The sequence below is a fragment of the Mus caroli genome, chromosome 17 (assembly GCF_900094665.2).
Source record: "Mus caroli chromosome 17, CAROLI_EIJ_v1.1, whole genome shotgun sequence".
Lineage (NCBI taxonomy): Eukaryota > Metazoa > Chordata > Mammalia > Rodentia > Muridae > Mus > Mus caroli.
Genome location: NC_034586.1, coordinates 48,467,225 through 48,490,276, shown reverse-complemented (window position 1 = coordinate 48,490,276; position 23,052 = coordinate 48,467,225). Strand labels below are relative to the sequence as shown.

The 23,052-nt window shown below is 40.7% G+C and overlaps 1 protein-coding gene across 1 annotated transcript in view; it reads left to right on the top strand.

The window, feature by feature from the left end:
• Satb1 (SATB homeobox 1) overlaps nt 1-16,091 on the top strand; it is a 97,012-nt gene extending 80,921 nt beyond the window's left edge. Inside the window, 3 exon segments of the mRNA XM_029471561.1 lie at nt 9,396-9,599; nt 10,105-10,200; nt 11,869-16,091. Of these exon segments, the coding sequence (XP_029327421.1) occupies nt 9,396-9,599; nt 10,105-10,200; nt 11,869-12,384 (816 nt within the window). The 3' untranslated portion in view covers nt 12,385-16,091.
• The last annotated feature ends 6,961 nt before the right edge of the window (nt 16,092-23,052 follow it).

Below are 23,052 nucleotides of genomic sequence, written 5' to 3'. Positions count from 1 at the left end.
AGCCAGGGCCCTGGGAAGTTTCATCTATTCTGAAGCAACCACATTGCTTATTTTCTCCCCAGAACTTTGCTGATTCATTTTGGGCTCCCCGAAACCCCATTATTCTGCTTAACCCCTTCAATATGGCCCATTCATTCAAGCCCGACCAGCACCGCTCTCATCAGGGAAGCCCTTCTTTTTTTCTCCCCTCCCTCCCCCGATTGCTTTTGTCCTCTGTCCTTTGTCCTGCTTGCTACCTGCCCCTTGTTCACCTTTGTCACAGCTGCTTTCAACTAATAGTTTTGCATAGCGTGTCTTTCCAGGTGGACAGTGTAGTGCTAGATGCTTTTACTTAACTTTGCTCTATCCTGTCATCTCAGATCAGGCATCAGACTGCATGTACTCTGTTTCAGTTGTACCAGCCACTGGGAGATTAATACCATTGCTATCTGTTGTTGTAGAGGAGGCGTCTTCACAGGGGCTGAGAGAGGAGATTTGCTCAGATTGGTTTTGATGCTTTCCTGTCCACAGTGTGCTCCCCCTTGGTCCACTGAGGTGCTTGATGGGGGCTTGGCGGAGAAGTATTTAGAGGAGGGGGAGGTAAAAAGCCTTTCTTCTAGAGTAAAATAAATAGAAAACAGAGCCTGAGACTTTGTGGGCGGGCCGTAGATACTAATTAGTCCAACCGAGCGTGAGGGGTGTGACCAGGCATAGGACTGAATGCAAGCCTCTGGGGCCCTGAGCTTTGCTCTCGTGTTGAGGTCTCTAGAGGTCACATTGAGCCATAGGACTGCATGGACAGGCAAAAGGTGGATGAGGGGTGTGGAGGTTTTCATCCTGCAGCCTCATTCCCCAAAGCCTCTCCACGGTGGTCAAGAAGATTCAAGAAGGCTAAATCTGCCTGGTCCGTTAAGTTAACCTGTCTAGAAGTTTTCAGAGCCCGTTGACATGCCCAGTCTACAACCACGTGACCAAGGACAGCTGCCTGGAGCACAGCATAGATATCATCAACTCATTTAAATCTCCAGGGGTTTTTTGGTTTTTTGGGTTTTTTTGTTTTTTGGGTTTTTTTTTTTTTTGTTGTTGTTGTTCTTTTTTGCCTTGGGTGTGGGTAACTCAGTTGGGGTTTTCAGATATGAACATTATAAGTGACATCACAGTATCTAACAGGAGGGCAAACCTGCAAGTCCACAAACTGAATTAAGAATCACATTAATTTGCTTTCTGTCGGACCCCATTAGTTCTAGGTGGCGGTGGGGCTGATTCCTTACTGATAAAAGCCGTTATCATCACTGCTCTGATTCTCCCCTAAGTCAAGAGAGGAAAAGTTTTCCACTGGAAGTAATTGAAAGAATTTGGTGCCTCTAAGAATAAGTTCAAGAGGAGGTGTCCCAGTTTGAAGAAGCCAGTGGTAGGCAGTTCTTAGTGCTGGTAGGAGAGGCTAAAATTAATGAGAATTTATGGCACGAACCTCAGGGGTGCTCTGCATTTTTGAGATATCCTTTATAAAAAATAAGAATGAAAATTTAAGAGTTGAAGGTCAAGTGTCAAAATAGTAAAGAGAGGCTAAATCATTCTGCTAAAATGTACGGACTATCATCAAAAATGTCGTCAGGGTGTGTGTGTGTGTGTGTTTCTGGGGGCAGGTAGGATGGTTTTTCCAAGTCCACATTCACATGTCAGACATATGAGCAAGATTTTGTCTTCTCTTAATTTGGAGTATATGTAAAAATCAAAGGTTTATGGCAGGCATTTTTCCAAATCTGCTGTTTTTAAAATAAAGTCCAAGCTTTGTTTAGAAATCTTGTATTTCTGTCCAGTAAGGTTGTCTTCTAGGGCAGCGGTCCCAAGCCTTCCTGATGCTGTGACCCTTTAATACAGTTCCTCATGTTGTGGTGACCCCCAACCGTGAAATTATATTGTTACTATTTCATAACTATACTTTTGCCACTGTTATGAATCCTAATGTAAATATCTGTGTTTTCCAGTGGTTTTAAGCAACCCCTGTGAAAGGGATGTTCGACCCTCAAAGGGCTCACAGCCCCAAGGTTTAGAACTGCTGTTTGAGATATTTTAGTGGATTGTTTAGAATTTCATTTTTTTTTTTTTTTTGGTCTTAATTCTTCCTCTTTCACCTTCTCGAGTTCTCTCTTCTGGAAATACCTTTAATTTAGGAGAGTTCCTTACAGAGCGGCCATTTGTCTTTCCTCTTGCCAGGTTGTCTTACTATGACATGAACAATGCGTATGTAGCCAAAAAAAACCCCAAAAACCAAAAAAAACCCACCATGCTCACACCTTGTGTGCCAGTGACCTAGAGAGGTTGGGGAAGAGACTGGAATAAAAACAGACAGCTCAAAGCAAACATTACTTTTTAAAATTATTATTATTATCTGATTACGTTGTAAGCAAAATTGAAAAGTAAAGATGGCTTGCAGTGACTGAGCACGCGCCCAGCCTCAGCACCCTCCAGAAGGTTCTTCGCAGGCATATGTAAATGCTACGTTTTATGCTAATGATAGATCTCCTGAGGCTGTGCTGGAGATGCTTAACCTCCTAATAACAAAGGGGCACATGAGAAACTTCGAGACAGTCAGTTTATGGCCTATCATTACCCCAATATAGAAACCCACAGATTTTTGGCTAAGATATTATGTCCCTTAAATAAACTAGAAAGTCTGGAAGGAGATCAGGAGTCTCAAAAACAATAATCTCAAGCATTTAAAAGAGCAGTCGTTTAAAATGTTTCCATCATTACTTTTCCTTCTTTTTAACGAATGTATCAGCCGGCCACACCTTTGAAAATGAATTATCAGACGGAGCACCTGAATATTGAAGCTGTGTTTCTTAATGAAACCCAGCTTAGGAGAAGATGGACAGAACTTGCCCCTTTGAATGTGGGAATACTTTTCCTGGTGCATCTCTGTTCAAATTTATCCTCCATGTTTTCTTTAATAAGCCGATGTTAACTTAGCAGGGAAGTTACTCCAGTGTCTGCTCAGACTCCCTGTGCTGCATCTGATGTTGTTACATGGGAAAGCGAGATAAATGAGTGCACTTCTTCTCACTAGGGCTGAGGAAGAGAAAGAACGTGGGTCTTTGTTATTGTTAATGGCTGGGATCTCTCTTTAGTCCATAGAATAATCGGCTTGATCAGAAATTTCCCCTTCCAAAGAACTTCATAGCATTTAAGGTTAATATGTTAGGTAAAGAACACTACCCTAAGACAAGTGTTTTTATTACAGGTCACGATGGGATCCTCTTTATTAAATTATATGATGATCTGAATTGGGAAAGAAGAAAAAGTGTGTCGCCTTGTGCCCTCAACTTTAATGCCTTTAATCAAATAATGACCTTCTGCAAACTAGCTAATTTTCAGCGTTTAGAAAGATCAATACCACTTTGCCACCAAAAAATGGCCTAGATGATGAAATCTGATGTATTTAAAGTATCATTTCACCCTTTTAACCTAGTAAATAATTTAAAATGCTTTCAGTGCTGCTCTGCCATGGATTTTGCTTCTCGGTGTTCAGTTTTGGGAGTGTTTGGGGTGGATGATGGCAAGTTGGCTTGAGATGCATCCAAGGCCTCACTCACACGTAGATCTGGAGTACCTCCCCCTTCCAAATACTATGTTTAAGTACTACATTTGGGGTACACTGTATATAAATCCTAAAAGATGTTAAAATGGGCCTTTCTATAATGTTCGAGAGGTGGTTTAAAACACAGCAATCACGTGACACCTTTTGTTTCATCTTAAGCCTTTATGCTAAAGGTGACGGATTTGGTACTTCTGACAATTAGAACCCATTTCCCCATCTTATAGGAGAACACTGATGTAAAATTACCCTTGAGTGCCAGCAGCTTTGTAAATAAAAAAAATTGCCCTCTATTAGCATGTTTGTGGGCAGATTAAAAACTGTCTTCATTTGCATAAGTAACACTTACAGATTCTTTTAAAAGTAGGAAATTATTTCCTGAATGATAAATTGCTAGCTTTATAGTTAGTTGTTGTTGAAAATGTACTCATTCAAAATGCCTAGCGTAGTTTAGTCTACAATAGTGAATTTTTTTGTTAGAAGTACTGTTTAATGGATTATGTACCCTGTTCTTGTTCCCACCACTTGCAAAACTGTAATTCATGCTTTGCACTAAAATGTTTGTATCAAATACTTTCCTATTTAGATTGATTTCTTTTAATATCATATATTACACGATATGCCCCAGAGATTGGAAGAAAATACTCCTGCAAATAACACATAAAAGATGAAGGTGATGGGGATGGATACAGACTTTAAAATGTTTTGCCTTTTAGAACTCAAATTACCATTCTATTTTTTTTTTTAAATGTATTTTTCCTTCTTAGGTGCGGCAGGAAAGCATGCCATTTTTCTTTCTCTTTAGAGCTCTTAGTTTTAAAATGTATATGTACATAATGGTATTATATACATATGCATATTGCACTAAGTGTGCCTCCCATACACACGGTACAAAAGTCTAATCTCCCCTTGAAAACTAGTTGTGTTAAGAACTCCCAGCTTTGTCCCAGACCAGACCTTACAAGCATCTCTGTGTATGAGAGGATTTGCAACTATTAACAAATTAATTTCTTAGGAGGCATTAGTTCCCTGCCTCGGAATCACTGGGTATCCCTTCTGTGTTGCAAGTTAGCAATGAATTGACTTGAACTCATCACTCTAAGAAAGAACGGTATGGAAATCAGAGATTGAGTTTGGTTGGAAATTAGCAGCTGAGAGATGGAGGTGCCAGGGTTTTGATTTAAATGTGGCACAACAAGATTCTGTCAGCAAAGCACATCATTAGAATATTGAGTTTGGAACTGCTAATTTTTCCTTTAAAATGAGCATACAGTCGAGTGTTTCATGGACCATAATAAATGCCATTGTGTTGTCGCCGCGCTTGTTTGGATTGTTGTCACACGGGTTTGGCAGTCACTCTGCTTTTTCTCTTTCCCATTTCTCCCCCAGTCTTACATCCTTAATAGATCCCAAACCCAAACCAGTCAAAAGGATGCTGCTTCCTCCTTCGTCTTCCCATTAGCATCCTCTCTGCACTGCTTTCTTGCTTACCGTAGCAAGGCGTTTGCAGATGGCTGTCGGTTACTATAAAGTACGTAACAGTATCTCCTTGGTGGCAGATGGATTTAAGACTTTTAGTTCTCAATAAATGTAGGTTTACAATACATAACTTTACAGGATTTGTGTTGTATATAACAGGTTGAACATATTATCTCAGAATTCATCTGCATGGCATTTTCAGCTTACACAGGGTCCATGCCAGGTTTTGTTGTTGTTGTTGTTGTTGGGTTTTTTTCTTTTTCTTTTTCTTTTTTTTTTTTTAAGTAATAGGGAAGTGCTGTGATTGATAGCAACAGCTCAAGGCGTGATTTTGAATAGAAACAAAGGGTTTGGAACAGAAGGTGTCAAATTAAACTTTGTCAGTTTGAAAAGTAGTAACATCCTGAAAGTTGTACTAATTTATTTACATGTGGCTACTGTTTGTATTTTGCCCTCATTAGATGCAGTGTGATGCTGCTTGGCAATTTACCACATTTAAAGTTTAGGTTGTTCCTTGTGCCATTTTAGTTTTTCTGAGAATGGATCAGTCTCATTGTGTGAAGACTTGTTAGGCCACCGTCTTTTCTACCATTCAAAGCGTTGTGATCTAATTTAATTTTGAAAGCAGTTCCCGATCTGCCTGTCTCTGGTTGTACACGGCTCAGCAAATCCCAGAGATCTTTCCTAAAAGAATAATGTTCACATTTTACAGCAAAGCACCAAGTCTCATTCTTCTCTCTCTTTCCCCCTAAGCAGTGTGGTCCTTCTGGGGAAGTCTTGTCAGATGTTAGCCATGTTCAGGCCTCTGGGCCACCTTTCCACATGCGTTCATTCTAACACCTGGGGAACGGACCTAAGAAAACGTATTGGGGAATTAGAAGGCATTTATATCCTCTTTAGTTGCTTTCTTCAAATCATAGGTTACTGTCATGACTTATGGAGTGAAGAGGGATAGAATTTGAGGTTGTAGCAAGGTATTTAGTATAAGAACAGATTAGTCGTGTTTTTGCCAATCTTAGTTGGGGGATACATCAGTCTATTTCTATTGTGACAAATGAAAAAAGAAAGGTGTCAAAAATGTGCGTTCCCTTTAGTTAAGAGTTCACACAAGCACAACCCGTTTTCTTTTCCCTTCTTTCTTTCCTTTTTTGAACACCCTTGTAGAGTTTTAACAGTTCCCAGATGCACTGTCAAATATTTTTGTATGAAGCATCTGATTCCAGTCTCTTCAGCTCATCCTGTCTCTAAAAGGCTAGCGGAAACACGCTTCCATGCCGATTCCTCGCGTTATTTTTAGATAAGGAATTAGAAGTATTATTTAAGGGCAGAGGTTAATAGCAAAGTACTGGAAGTGTTATGTTAGTCATGGGCAATTAATAAAAATAAGGATCTGTCTGGGAAGTGCAGAAGACACAGAAGTGACAATATAGGCAAAATGTTTGTTGAATGAGTCAGGGTTCTCTTTCTGAAATATTTGTTAAACCCGCACGAGTGTGATTATTTAGGAATTAGCTGTCATTATTAGCTGTTTTAAAAGAACTAATGATTTTCTTTTCCAAAGAACATCTGTGATCCACATGTTTTTCCCTTCCATCCAAGCGCCAAGTGATCTCTGCCTTTACTTAAAGAAGTTTCTGAAGGATGTGAGACCATCCATGTTTTCAGCACTCTCCAAGAAGGTTTTCTGACATGAATCATTCTTAATTTAACTCTTGGCAATTTTTAGCTACAGGCATTTATTTCTTAAAAAAAAAAAAAAAGTCGTAAGAGCTCAGTGTAGCTCAGTACTCTCTCTACCAGCCAAGTTCGAAAGCCTTTCCTTCTGTGTTCTTCCCAAGCCTGCTCTGGAAAGGTGGATAAGGCTAGTGTTCAAGCATGCAGTTTGGGTCCGGGTCATATGGAAAGGATGCAGACAAGGTGGTTAAGAAAGTGATCTTAATCAGTTATGTTCAAGCCTCCAGGAGAATATACACCTAAAAACCCACCCAACAACAACCTTTAGAGACATGGCTTAAGGAAATAGTATGAATCTAGGAAAACAGATGGGATTTTTTTTTTTTTTTAATGACTTGTTCCAGATAGCAAGTGTTTACCCAGAAGAACTAAATAGTATCTCTAGGAGACCATGTGTGCAGGTGTGTCTCGAACACTTTAACCTCTCAAGTTAAGCTTTGTAGTTCATAGTCTGTTCACACAAGTAGAGGCAGACTCCCATCAGCTCACAGCAATCTGAATGTGGGCTGTGGTCAGCTGAGCAGCGGACTCCAGAACTCATCGCCACAGTGAGGAGGTTGGTTTTTCCATTTTAGTGGTTGTTCTTTCAGGTTAACTCCTCAGTGTATTGTCCCTTCATCTGAAATTGTGTATTCAGTGGCATCAAATAAGAGCATTATTATATGAACATTCGTGTGTGTGTGTGTGTGTGTGTGTTTGTGTGTTTGCACGTGTGCACAGGTATGTGAGCATTCAATCATATATATACATATACATTATATGCACATGAACATTCATATGCATGTATATATGTGTGTATACAGATATGTTAACATTCATATACACACACACGTGTGTGTATATATATATATATATACACACATATGCACATGAGCATTTATTGTATGTGTGTATTTGCTTAAATTAGAAACAACTGTTAAAGTATCCAAACTTTCTTAGAGGCACTTGGCTAGCTTGTAAGGCCCTGGGTTTTATACTGAGCCCTACAAGCAAAACAAAGCAAGAGTAAAATTTGCACCACTCACCCCCAAATCATGGGTATTCTGACAGGCTAGCAGGAACCTCATGTGTTGGTCCCCATCTTTTCTTTTTTTTTTTTTAATCTCTCAGGCCTGGGAGAAGAAGGCCTTGTTTCTTTTCACCATTATCATAAATAGAGGTTTCTTTTGAATGGCTCATTCAGCTTGGAAAGAGAAAGAGAGCTGAATAATTCTCTGGCTTCACCTCCCAGTAACGTAAAGAGCAGAATCCTTCCTGGATAGATCTAAAATTTGCATAATAGAGGTACAGTGTCTGGACTATTCCTGTCCAACGAGCTTCCTGGAAATTTCTAAGAAAGCCCTCCATTTTGGACCGGTTTCCCAGAAGCAGAGCCCCAAATGGGTAATGGTGCCTGTCCCTCAATGAGTGGGGGAGACCAGGGAAGGGCAAAGGACATCGATGGCCTAGGTAGAGGTAGTGCTCAGCAGGGGCTGGCCTGCCGTCTAATTGAGCCAATCATAGGTCACCCTGGGGCAATAGGCCAGTGAGGTAGTGGAGCTGCCTTCTGGTCTATCCAGGTAAAATGTCCCCGACAGTCTAATGAGCTATCCTGGCTGTGGGCTCCAGTTGTATACTCTCCCCTCCTACTTTCCTACCCCATTGCTTGTGGCCCAGAAGGGCAGACAGGATGAATATTTGAGGTAGTGGTAAGCAAGTGTCTTCTGTTGAAACTTTTAGGGTCAGGTGGCATCATGGCCTTGGTTGAATTTGTCCTTCACTTTGTGTTGTTGTTGTTGTTTTTGGTTCTTCTCTTTTCCCTGAAAACTTACTGAAGTTCTTCCCTGAAAAGTTATCATATACATGTGCTACAGCTGACGTAGAAGCAGGACTCTGAGGTTCCCTTTAAGAAAGTTTCTTGTTGAAGAATTCTCCTAAATGCCCATAATAAAACCATAAACCCAGCCATGTTCGTGCCCAAGCATGCTGGCGCTGGTGTAAGCTTAGGAGAGCCTCTGAGGACAGTTTGTTTCTCATGCTGACTTGCCACCTCAGTGTCTTCCATTGCCAATGAACAAGCAAGAAGGCTGGGCTGGATGGTCCCGCCCTTGGCTTCCTTCTCGGTCTCTCTTACTGCAGTCTGTGGTGAATGCTCTCTTGCTCTGGAGTCCTTACTTTCCTCCGGTGTTTGTGTGCATGCACTCAGGTACATAGGAGCTGAGGCAAAAGGTCTTTATGGTAGACAAGCCCTCGGTATCTTTCTCCACACCCCCATCACTCGGGTAGCAGGCAACAGATTTTATGTCGATTCTGGAGGTCCAAACTCACCTCTGTATCATGGCACAGTAAGCAGTTACCCACCAAGCCATCTTCCCAGTCCATGTGTCTGCCTGTTAACGATGTAAACCTGAACGTTCTGAACATCTGTCAGAAACAGAGCCTGCTTCCTCTGTTGCTACAACCATCCTTTCTTAACAGGTTAAAAGAAAGAAAGAAAGAAACACCCGGGCAGATTGGAGTGCCATGCGTGGATGAAAACTCCAGTCCATAGACTGGAGTCTCAGTTTTAGCATCCACAGAAGATTCCAGCCCGGGCCCCGACTAACCTGTTACCTCTTCTCCTAAGGGATGGCTGTGTGAGCTGTTGCGCTGGAAAGAAGATCCTTCTCCAGAAAACAGGACCCTGTGGGAGAACCTGTAAATGATCCGAAGATTCCTCAGTCTGCCCCAGCCTGAGCGCGATGCCATCTATGAGCAGGAGAGCAATGCTGTGCATCACCATGGCGACAGACCTCCCCACATCATCCACGTTCCAGCAGAACAGATTCAGGTTCGTTTACCTTGGCCAATTCAGTGTAGCACCAACTAAACAAAGCCTTCAACTTAGCAGGGAAATTAGTGGTTCTCCTCTTCCCACAGTCTACATACAGGCGTTCTACAGGAGACAGCCATCTTGCTCAGGGGATACATTTCTGGCTAACATGGCTGAAAAGGGGGCAGGAGCCCCTATTTGGACTGACGTGGTTAGCACTGGGTTTTGAATATGAAAGCTTAAGACATAGCTTTTGGTGTGTGTTTTTAAAATTCGAATTTAAAAACACCACCTACTCCCTAATTAAAACCATCCTTCCCTGGAGGAAAGGAACCAACTTTGTGCTGTAGAAGAAGCTCACACATTTTATACCTTGGCCATCTGTCCAGGGTGAGGGGGGGAGGGAACCCGGCATCTTGCTTTCTCCTTATGCTCTTGTCCGGCCTTTCACCTCACATACCCTTCCCACCCTTCACAGGGCAGGGCAGGGCAGGGCGAGTCATGTTTGTTTGTCTTTCCTTAGAGCCTCTCTCCCAGCACCCTTGGGAAAGGAGAGTCTAGAGGTGTTTTCTTACCAAGCCTGCTGACCCCTGCACCATGGCCCCATGCTGCCCCTCAGGTGAGCGGGCACCAGTTTCCTGTGCTGAGGAGAAAGGGAGAAAAGAGGGTGTTGGTGAAAGCCAGTTCCCCCAGTCAGGGTTTTCAGATGGACAGTGATAGAACGGCCTTGCCTCTGGCCAAAGCCCACAATGCCAACCTCCAGCCTGTGCTTGATGTCCCTCTGTGGGGCGTGGTGCTTCATCTGTGGGAATGCTGCTGCCCATGAGGAACTTGATTGAAAGGCTGTGGCTCAGACCACGTATTGGGGCTCCCATGGCTAGTTGAATTTAAGCTGTGTAACTTGTTCCTGCTAAATCTGAAGGCTGCTTCTAGCTTTCTCCTTTAAGGGAAATGCCATTGCCTCTGGAGTCCCAGAAAACCTGCCTAACATCTTTGTTGAATCTCTTGCATTCCTTCTTGGTGTTGCTGTATAGATATGTGTAGCTAAAATAATAGTTATCCATCCACCAGAAAAAAAATATCCTTGAGTATTTATTAAAGATAAAACAAATTGAAAAAGAGAATCCCTTAGGATATTAAGCACTAAAATAATTGTGAAAGCCTGAGAAACCAACTGTTTCAGCTAAAACAAAGACAAGAAAGATATATGTTAAGTAATAAAAATAGTACTTGTTTGAAAATGTAAATTGTTTTTAATAAAATTGCTTCTTAGGGGGATAAGAGGAAATGCTTAAGCACAGGACGAATGTTCTAATACATCGCAGCTCTGTGCACCCGGGGTTGATTGGCTTGGCTGCTAAGAATTATGGGTGTCGAGTGCACAGTAGACACACGCTGCACGTTTGTTGCGTATAATTGTGTACAGGAATTACAGCACATATGCAGATACTAATTATGAAAAAGTGTCTGTATACATTAAATTTAAAGCCTAATCACATCGTAGTTTACTATAGACAAAACAATTCGCCAGCTGGCGTAGAATGGAGTGAACCTTTATTTGAAGGGGGTAAGAGAAAAAAAGCTTAGCGTTAGCCTAGTTGCAAACACTAGGAGTGTGTGTGTGTGTGTGTGTATGTGTGTGTGTGTGTGTGTGTCTGTCTGTCTGTCTGTGTGTGTGTCTGTGTGAGGGAGAGAAAATTGGAACTGTCTGATAGAACATACTTTCATACATTCTGCACACCTCTTGGGAAAAGCCACTGCCGTGCTCCCCTCCATGGGACAGCCACAGAAAGCAGCATAGCCAGGTTTTCCCCGTGGAGAATGCAGTATGACCAGGCACAGTGCTTCTCCAATGGCTGGGTAGCTCAACCACCCAAAGATGTCTCTGGAATCCTTGCTAAGAGGGATTCTTCTTTTAAGTCTGTTAATGAATGACAGACATCATGATGTGCTGGCCTGGCCACCTTTGGTACATATCCCTTTCCAGTGAGTGTGTTGCTCACCTTTTTTCCAGTTGTTTTTCTCCTCCCCAGATTGGTGGTAAATGGGCACAGTAGCCCTGCGAGCTGCATAGCTTCCTAGCTGCCCAGCCCTGAGCTCAAATTTGTATGTATTTATTTAATAAAGGCTATGGGCTGTTTAGCTGGCCTGCTCTTTCTCCGTGTGTCTGTCTCCCCTACTCCAGCCCCACCCCCACCCCCAGACACTGCACAGGCTTGGCAAGCACCCACTCTTACTCCTGCGGGCTCCTCCGAGCAGCTCTGACTGTCTGCTTGTCTCTTTGCAGCAGCAGCAACAGCAGCAGCAGCAACAGCAACAGCAGCAGCAGCCACCGCCGCCACCGCCACAGCCACAGTCACAGCCCCAGGCAGGCCCCAGGCTCCCCCCACGGCAGCCCACCGTGGCCTCCTCTGCGGAGTCCGATGAGGAAAACCGGCAGAAGACCAGGCCACGAACCAAAATTTCCGTGGAAGCCCTGGGGATCCTTCAGAGTTTCATCCAAGATGTGGGCCTGTACCCAGATGAAGAGGCCATCCAGACTCTGTCTGCACAGCTGGACCTCCCGAAGTACACCATCATCAAGTTCTTTCAGAACCAGCGGTACTACCTTAAGCACCATGGCAAGCTGAAGGACAACTCCGGCTTGGAGGTGGATGTGGCCGAGTACAAAGATGAGGAGTTGCTTAAGGATTTGGAAGAGAGTGTCCAGGATAAAAACGCCAACACCCTTTTCTCAGTGAAACTAGAGGAAGAGCTGTCGGTGGAAGGGAGCACAGACATTAATGCCGACTTGAAAGACTGAGAGAACAGTATTATTTTCAGCCGCACCACTGGTATTTCCTAACAACATGAGAAGTCCACCTTGTGTTCACTCAGACAAACCTTCATTGTTTATTGTTTGGCCAATAAATCTTCGGAAACTTGCACAAACAGGAAGGAAGTTGGAAGGACAGGACAGCAGGCACTCAAGGTTTTACTGTGTTTTACAAAACTGCTTGGCAGCCCCGGGTGAAGCATCAAGGATTGTTTGGTAGAATTTGTGTTCAAAGGCTGCACCCAGGTGTTGTACCCTGTCAGCATGATACCAGAAATTGGTTTTCCTTTTGATTATTATTATTCTGGAGCCTCAAATAAGCATTATAACTTCTGTGATTATGATTGCCTTTTCTTTAATGATTCTGTAACCTGCCACACTAGTCTTTGGAAACTGGCCCCTTATTTTAAAGAGAAAAAGGAAAAAAAAAAAAAGAGAGAGAGAGAGAGTTTGTTACTCGATTGTATGTTAAAAAAAGAACTATAGACTGTGGAATGCAGTTTAAAGATGACATATGCCAACAAATGCCTTGTATTGTATGGCACTGCCGTAATTAAAATTTGTTTTTTATTTTGGAAATAAAAGTTCACTGTAATTTTTTTCATCCTCATTATTACATGATTTTTTTTTTTTTAAGGAAAAGAAAATGTGAAACACAATTTAGTCCTTGTTATTTATTTGTAGCTCCTGCAGCATCATGTCATAATTAAGTTTTTTGGAGATTTCTGTTAAATGTAATGTTGCTTTCCCATCCTGATTTCCTTTCTATTTATAACTGTATTTTGATGGGCAGTAAAACAAAGTGTCTTAAAAGTTTTAAATAGAGAAAATGTGCTTTACACAGTTGCCTATAAAAAGTCTATGTTATCCAAGCAATTCACTCTAGAAGCTTCGGTCTCGTTGTTGTATGCAATTTTTACTATCATGCAAATAAGCTTAGGTAAATAAAACTAATAGATCACCTTAGAAAATTATGCAATTAATGTGAAAATAATTGATGTTTGCAATGTGTCTTCCTCTTTGGTTTACAATCAATTTTAAAGCGACATCTGTATAAAGTTTCTGTATAAAGGTGTCTTTATTTTTTATGAGTTTATGGCTATGAAAACACCAGCTATTTTGTTACAGCTGCTGTTTTTATAAGTGTATCACAGTTTTCTTTCTGCAGAAATGTGCTGATTAGGAGTGGTTATTGACTGTAACTACACGATTAAAATTGTTTGTATGGTATGACATGGCAGGGTTTGTCTGCTTATGTGAAGTAACTTTAGCCAGGCTCAAGGACGGCTGTCATGTAGGTGCATGCTCACACTTTCTTGGTGATAGCTTGTGGGTTCTGAAAAGCAACTGAACACTCCCTGAGATACTCAGTTCAAGCTACACATATGCTCAGTTTTCAGTAGTTAGGGAATTCCACAATGCAGATGATAATCTGCTTTTGCTTACTACACCAGACAGTCAAAGGCTCCAACAGAAATATTACTGTAGCAGTGAAGTACTTGAGATGGCCATATCTGCTTTTTCTGCACAATCCTCCAGTTAGGGCAATATTTTCTTCAAGCTAGGGTACATTTTTAAAAAAGCCATCAATAGCAGCATGAACAAGGGAACACATGGGCCTTCTGTGTGAGAATCCTTTGCAGGAAACAGTTTAGGGAAGGGACTTGTTTGGTGTTTTGTTTTACAAGTCATAGTTAGGCAAGGTGAACAGCCCTGACTTGATTGGACTGCCTTTGTCAAAACTGAGAACCACATGAAGATAGTAGGAGGCAGAGCCCTGGACTCCAAGTCTAAACTGCTGCATCATGGCCCAGGCTGGTGTGCTGTGGCTGGCTCCAGGGAAACTTTCCTAGGCTGTGTTTTTCTGTCTTTTGTATCCGTTTGTTAGGGTTCCCGTGTTGATGGGGATATTTAGGTTTGTGGAGCCAGGCTCTGTAGCTACCCTCTTCCAGAGGAGCATTTCCTCAGGCCTGGGCAGCTCCAGCCTGGGGGCTGCAGGGCTTTCCTGGTGGTCTAAATGGGCACCTTGAAAACTCCACTGAGGGATTTACTTCGAAGCACAGCTGAGCACCTTGGAAGGCTGCTGTTCTGCTGCAAACTAATTTCTGATTCTTTTTCTTAAGTGAGAAAACAATGCAAACTTTCTTGTTTGCTGGAGTTGAGCAAAGTAATTACTTGAGCCAAAGGCATTTGAACTGAGATAATGCAAGCTAATTTTAAATGTTAAAAACAAGAACAACAAAACCCCCAAAACAAGTAACATGCTGCTAACTACAGATTATCATCTGTGGCCTCCTTTTCCCAGATTTAAGAATGGATGGAGCATCGTGTAGAATTGATGCCTTTTTTATTTAAAACACCCCAACACTTAAGATATCAAATAGGTGTAAAATTCGATAGTTCTTTAGAAGGAGGAAGATTTTTCCCGTTCCTAACAGTCTGAGTTATTTTGAATTGATGTATCCAAGAAAATGAGTGTGTTGGAAAGCAACACCATTGTGCCAGCAAAATTATCAGATGTCTTAAATTTCAGGTCAGCATGGTTTTGTTACTTTAGAATAAAGCACATGTTCGCAAGCCACGATGGTCACAATGGAGTGGACAAAACTGTTGAAGACAGCGTATTTCAGAAGATTTCCCCTAGTGATCCACATTGTCCCCTGCCCCCAATGTCATTGTCACCCATGTGTCTCTGGTTGCCTATGGCTATTGGTAAAATTCCTTTAACAAGCTTCATTGTGTCCCAGCATTTCAGCTGGGCATGACATAGTGCTTTGTGCTGTTAGAACCTTAGCAGAGTCAGGTAATTTCCGGGTAATAGTCAACCGTGTGCATCTGAGTCTGTCATAGCATCCTACACTCAGCACTTTGCCACTAATTTGTATTACACTCTGTGGCCATATAATACCTGCACATTATGCAAAAAATGTTGTTGACAGTATCTTCTTGCCACACAATATGCAGAGTTGACACATAACCTTTGAAAACAAAGGTGACTAGTATGTGTGCCCTACTTGTGTGGCACTTAGTAACAAAGTCTGTACATATGTATAAAATGCGTATTGACTGGCCTTTAGTACTAAGAAATTCTGAGCTTAAGCGTCTGCCCCTAGTAGTATCTATAGTTAACAATGCTTATTGAAAATACATAGCTTAAATAGAAAAAATTTAAATGGTTCAGAAGTGATTGGAAATGAGTGTCCTACACCTGCTATTATTAAATTCTTCCCTGGTCCCAGTTGTTCACATTTGGCTAACAAGGTCCTTGATTGTCACAGTATTTTCAATAAATGAGCTATTATGAACTGCCTGGTGATATTTTCAGCAAGAGCAACTAAAATGTGTATGGCCTGTACTATATAGCCATGGAGATGGGACTGTTTGTGCTAAAGCCAGCCAGAAATGTGGATGGCAGTGTGGGAACCCAGCAGCTCCATAGCCATCAAAAAACGGTCATAGAAAGAAGTCTCTCAAGGGCCTATTCTTGGATTCAGTGTCCCTCTGAAGCAATCCTTTAAATGTAAATAGTGAATACTTGCATGTCTTTGGACAAAAGCTGAGCTACAATCTATTAAAATGCACAATTTTTGATAAAATATAAAGTGCCCTCTAACAAAAATGTGGTGGAAGGTGTGTGTTAAGAATACTATACCTGTTTAACAATACCATATGCTAAATAAAAATAGTTTGGAATTAATGTTTAAAACATGAGCAACATTTTTAAGCCTTTCTTATATTCTACATATATGTATATTATACACACACACTTAATTTTATGAAAAGAACACTAGTAAAGTTAAATTGCAGCTATTTTCTTTGAGCCAAAGATGGGTATGAAGTCATCTTTTCCTATGGGCTATTTCCAACTGCTAATATAACTACTGTAACTAAAGCACTTGACTTGGGCTTGGCTTTAATCGTGGCTGCTGAGAGATACAGTGGAGCTGTGTACAAGGTAAGAGCCAAGACAAGCGGTCTATTCTGCACCCAGTTAAATGCTGAACATCACTTCATTGCTGCAAACTCAGTCAGAGATACATTCCAATAAGGCTTCATTTGGTGACAGTCTTTAATTCATGCCTCAACATCCTCCAAGAAAGAAGTGATGTCTATCACTGTGTGGTTTGCTCGCCTCCCCGCCCCACCCCCCCTCCCGTGAAAGATCTGACAGTTCCTGTTAGGTCAGAATGTTAAAGTACACATAACACATACTTGTGTGTGTGTGTGTGTGTGTGTGTGTGTACGCATTACCTCTGTAACAAGACAATGCAAAGGAGCAAGTACACATAACACATACTTGTGTGTGTATGTGTGTGTGTGTGTGTGTGTATGCATTTTGTCCAGGGCACTGACCTGCTGAACAGCATCTCCATTGTGGAGACAGATTTCACAGCCAGTCACTCGCAGTTTTAACTTTGATACAAAGGCAGCCTACTGGCTGAGGCCTCACTGTTAGCATTGTCCTCCAACGTGTTTTAAGCTGAGAGCAAAATTTGAAGAGTGCTTCATTTTCTAAGACTTCCCTGTGTCTTATTTAAAGCTCTCCATTCCACTAGGAGGCATTTCCGACAGACACCAACATTCTCACTTCAAAGGCACGGGAACAGGAAAGTTCAAATATGTTAACTGACTTGTTCAGCTACAAAGAGGCCACATGAACCTCAAATCCAATCCCCTCATCTCCCCCAAGATTTCTCCAACCCAGTGAGAATTCAATGCAATTCCGTTCTTCCACAGACACAAAGCAACATGTATTTTGTTAAAAGAGGAAGTTGAACACTGATTTAAGCCGAGTTTAAGAGATGCTTCGCCCTGGAATACAGCTCCAAATTCTGCTCTTTGTATGAATGAGAGATATACTCACCGATTTTCTTCTCATAAAAAAAAAAAAAAAACTATTAGGAAAACTGTGCAAAAGAAAAACACACACAAAAAAAGAAAACATAGAAAAGAAAAAAAAAACTGTAGTCACCTTCCAACTCAGCAATTTTAACATTTTTCTATTTATACTTTATGAAACTCTCTGAAATTAATACAAAGCATCTATAAGAAGAACCCAGCTGTTCGGCAGGTTTTGCCTATCATAATACTGCAACATCATGTTACATTTTTTGGTCAAGTAATGAATCTTTTAATTTCTCTTTTAAAAATTAAAATATTGGTTTTTGTTCCCCAGAGCTTTCTGAGAATTTTCCAAAAGCCAAGTTTTAAGAGAACCCCACAAATATTTGTAAGAGAAAAAGCAGAGGCAGGCCAGCCTCCCTCTATTTATAAACAGTCCGTGCTTTCAAATCGGTTCAGAAAACTAAAGTACATAATTTTCAGTTCTGCATAATAAAATATGTAATTAAGCAACATTCCACGGTGGATTAAAGAATTAAAAGCTTCAGGTGCAGAAAAGAATTTGTTGGCATTTTCACTTTCAAGGTGGTATTTTGAGGTGTTGCTTTTTGCTTTCCTTTGACATCTTATACACAAATAAATAGACAGAAGCAGGTGAGAGACAGAGAAAATGAAGAATTGGCTCCACTACAATAGACCCGAAGAAACATAGGGAAGATGTTTGTAATGTGTCCAAGGAAAGGAAATTGAAAAGGACAGGATTTTTCTTTGCCGATAAAAAAAAAAAATCTTCAAACTGGGTTTGTTTATCAAGAAATATGAATCCCATAGTAAAAAGGCTGGGCTGTGCAGTGCCTGCATCCCAACTGCACTCATGAATTCACACAGCAAATGGTGCACTTCAGAAAACTTACTCTTCAAAATAAGAACTCAGTTTCACAAATAGATACTGAAGTTTGTGGAGGCAGTTTTCTCATTTTTAAAGGATAATATGTCAAATAAAATCAAACCACTCAGATGTCAGAATTCAGCCATTCACATTAATAGGGTTCCATGTAATACATAAACTGCAGCTATATACAGTTGTACATTCAAATAAATTTACTGTCAGAGTCTCGTATTTTCAAATCTTGCCACAGAAATACATTTAGTGGAGAAATGAATGAATGAATGAATAAATGAGAACAGACAATGTAGGAAAAATTTTGATCATGCAGAATGGAATAAGAATCACATTCTATGGACAGCCCCCTTCATGGTGCATTTTAATTTTCTTTTTGAAATCATGCTTATTATTGATTTGTGTGTGTGTGTGTGTGTGTGTCCATCCACAGAACATGTGTGGAGGTCAAAGAACAACTTGCTGGTCTCCCCCTCTACCATGTGGGTCATGGGATGGAACCAAGTGTCTTGGTAGGCTGTGCTAGCTCACCAGCTCTTTACTTGTGTTTTAAATAGACAAATATAAAGAGACTTCTGGAAGTCTTTAAGTGTCATATCTCATGATCTTCTTGAAAAAAAAAGCAACATTTCTGCATCTTACTATAAAAAGAATTTGCTAAGACTGTCATATATATCAACAAGAAACAGGGTATTTTTAAAATTAATACAGAATTTGGACAGAAAACACAAAAAGATAAAAGACAAGTCAAAATACATAAAAAAGAAAAAAATCAGAAAAGTACCAACACAGAGAAGCAAATGAGACCCTATACATTTTATTAGTGGGAACTATCAAATTTCTAAGGTATTACTGACAAAATAAATGTGCCTACTTGATGTACAGTTTGGTACATTGTACGTGTCAAAGTTCTACATAACATGTATGTACAAACACATAGCTAGTGGTGTGAGGACATGTCGCTCCCAGTACCCTTTGCAGTTATCCTACCCACCCACCCTTTCTCTTCTTTGTTTTATTTATTTATTTATTTATTTATTTATTTATTTATTTATTTATTTATTTATTTATTTATTATGTCCATTGGTGTTTGAAGGTGTCAGATTCCCTGGAACTGGAGTTGCAGACAGTTTTGAACTGCCATGAGGGTGCTGGGAATTGAACTCAGGACCTCTGGAAGAGCAGTCAGTGCTCTTAACCACTGAGTCATCTCTCCAGCCTCCCCCTTTTCCATTCTTAACTGCACAAACTGGCCTGTGCCCTCCCTCCCTGTTATAAAGTCATTTGTTTTCATATTACAGGAATTAGGCGGTTCTTTTCTATATTATGTGTTTTGCTAGTGTTTTCTGTCAGTCTATGGCATACCATCTTATTCTCCTAACTATCCTTTGAAGGATGTATGTCCTTGGCTCTGGGTGGTAAAATCTAATTTTATATTTTTTAAAGGTTTTGTTTTCGATGTCATGTGGGTTGCCTAGTTTAAAGCCACAGAAATTTCTTTCCTGTCTCCTCTTTTAAAAGTTTTATGGTCTCTGCAGGACTAGGTGCATCCTCTCCCACTGAGGCCAGTCAAAGCAGCCCAGTTAGGGAAATGGGTTCCACAAACAGAAATCAGACTCAGAGAGAGCCATGCCAGTGTGGGGTGATACCAGAGGGGGTGTCTCCCCGTTCCAAGAGGAGAGGAAAATGGAGAGAGGAGGTGTGGGAGGTTGGAACTGGGAAGATGGGGGAAAGATATTGGAATGTAAAGTGGATAAATTAATTAATGAACAAAAGTTTTATAGTTTTAAGGTTTACATCAGGTCTGTGGTCTATTTTGAGCTAGTTGCTGTGCATGCTACAACTATATTACAACTCTCTCTATTCTCTCTTCCAATCTCTCTCTCTCTTTCTCTCTCTCTCTCTCTCTCTCTCTCTCTCTCTCTCTCTCTCACACACACACACACACACACACACACATTCTGTATATTTTGTTTATTCTTTCCAGAACTAAAGCTTTTGCGTCTTTGTCAAAAGTTGATCAACTGTGCAAATGTGTGTCTGCTGAAGTCTGTCTTATTCTTGCCCCTCGTTTTCCCCCTGGACCTGCCTTGCCCACTGCACTTTCAGAACCAGCCATATAGCTTGGATGTCTGTACCTTCAAAGTTTCTTCAAAGTCAATTTTGGTATTCAGGGTATTTTCAGTTTCCTGTTACTTTAGGTTTAGCCTGTCAATTTCTACCAAAGACAGGGTGGAATCTGCCAGATTTTAATGAACATCAGCGACAGATATTAGAGAAACAGGATTGTTAAAATATATATTTTGGAAACTATAAAAGCAATTCATGTCTCTTTTATTCAGATCTTTGACTTTCTCTAGAATGTTTTATAGTTTTCAGCACACAGTTCTACATCTCTTGCTCAAGTTCATCTTTAATTTATTTCATATTTTTATTCCAATGCAGTGATACTTTAAAATTTTTATCTTTGTGGTTTGTTTTAAATATAGAGAAACAGTGTGCATGTGTGTGTGTGTGCGTGTGCTAAACTTTTATTTATCCTAGGATCTACTCTAGTATCTTTTAATGCTTTTACTTTTGTAGATCCCATTAGGGCTTCTATACATCAGCTTACAAATAAAGACAGGCTTATCTGTTTGTTTCTTGCCCCTCCTTTTCCCCCTGGACCTGCCTTGCCCACTGCACTTTCAGAATAAATATTTATTCACATTTATTTTTGGATTTTCAAGATAAGATTTCTCTGTATAGCCCAGACAACCCTGGAACTTGTTCTATAGACCAGGGTGGCCTTTAACTCAGAAATCTGCCTGCCTGTGCCTTCCAAGCACCACCACTTCTGAAAAGCACTGTGTCCTTCCTTGAGGCTTCTGTTTGCTCTTTTATTCCTCATAATGAGGGACATCACTTTCACTCACTGCTCTTGATTAAGATGTTAGGTTAGCCTACAATTCCTACCTGACCAATGGAAAGAAACGGAAGAAGTTTGTGATGAATAAATGAGTGAATGAATGAATGCATACTAATGAAAAGAAAAAGAAAAAGATCTAGAAATATAAGAAGAAAAACAGTGAGGCTGGAGAGATGACTCAGCAGTTTAGAGCACTGACTACTCTTCCAGAGGTCCTGAGTTTGACTCCCACCAACTACATGGTGGCTGACAACCATCTGTAATGCAATCCAATGCCCTCTTCTGGTGTATCTGAAAGCATCTATAGTGTCCTCATATACATAAAATAAATAAATAATTTTGAAAAAGAAAAGAAGAGGAGGAGGAGGAACAGGAGGAAGAAGAGGTGGAGGAAGCAGAAGAAGAGAAAGAGGATGTGTCAGAAGACAGTGAGATTTGGGCAGTAAGTAACAGCACTCAAAAGAGGGACATAGCTTCTATAGAGTCCATTATTGTATGAAAAAATTCTGGAAACTGCATGCCAAGATGACTTCTTTTAATGTCTTTAGATGTGTAGATTATTTATAAGTTTAATACATTCAATAAATTCTATAACTTGGGGCGGGGAATAGAATATTTCTCTTTATAGAGAAGGAGCTGAAATGGCCAGATTAAGGCTCTAGCTCAGGGTTTCCCATCTACCTGCCACCCATACTTCTCTTTTCACCACCATATTCTCTGTAGCTGCTTTTGTGTAACAGACAAGGAAGTACAGATGCTTGTAAAAGAGATAGTGTAGCCCACCAAGCTAGTGATACTTTCTCTCTGGTCCTCTATAGAAAAGGTTTGCTAGCCTTTACTCATTAAGCTAAGCTGTTCTGAGTAACTTGAGAAAAAATGAGAATAAAACGGTCTTTTCAGTATTTTGTCTGAAGAGTTGTAGCACATGTTAACCAGAAAATCTTTCTGCTCTCAGTTCTACATTTTGCTTGATGTGCATAAAAGCAACTCATCCATTGCTATTAATTACCCTGGCCTCCACATGATTATAAGACCAGAACCCCTACACCCTGTTGCTCACCAGTAAATACTCTACAAATTTAGAAAATTATTGAGTTGAAACTTCACCCCTTCTTGATAAAAGTCTAAAAGTGTTAATATTCTTGGCAAAATTATTTTTGCACTAATTGCTGTATCCATCTGCTCTGCGATATTGATGAGACTGTGAGAGCATTCACCCCCTCCTGCAATCATGCTTCCTTGCCCCCATGGAAGCTGGAGCCAGCTCCTTTCCATCCTGAGCCTCCAGCACCATGGACAACGGAAAGCTTTTCTGTTGGAGGACCTCAGAGGAGATTGACACTTGGCCTGGAGTTTGTTCTCTGGGAAACAAAGCAGTCTAGAGAGAGTTCTGTTGATGTAAGTAGAGACTGTGGGGAACTGAGGGTTTCTTTCCTATACAGAGACCCCTTTCTTTCCCAAAAGTCATGCCCACACATTAGGGAAATGTTTCCCCAACTGCTGGAGTCACGAAGCAAACAAAGCCAAGGGCTCTGCCTCTGTCTGTATCAACTATGGTTCCAGAACGTGAAGAGGCAGGATGATGCATGCTGTCAGTGCGTCTGACAGAAAGCTGCTGCAGAACCTAATTTCACTGGGATTACACTCAATATTTAATTTTTAATTATATATGTGTTATTTGCTTAAAAAAACATATCTAGCACAGTAACTCCTAGGTTTAAAAGGTGGGGCAGGGGTATACAAGCACAAGAAAGATAAAATTTTACAAAAAAAAAATAGCAACAAACCTGAGCTGGAGAGATGGCTCAACAGTTAAGATCATGGACTATTCTAGAGTGTCTGACAGTCATAAAAAATAAAAATTAAAAATTAAAAACCAAATATCTGCCATTAGTCTTCTTCATGGGTATAGCTTGAGGTCCATCTTATTAGACAATCATTCTAGAACTGGGCGGATATAGGTTAGTGTCCTGCAAGGACAAATAATTTGGGTTTCAGAGATCAA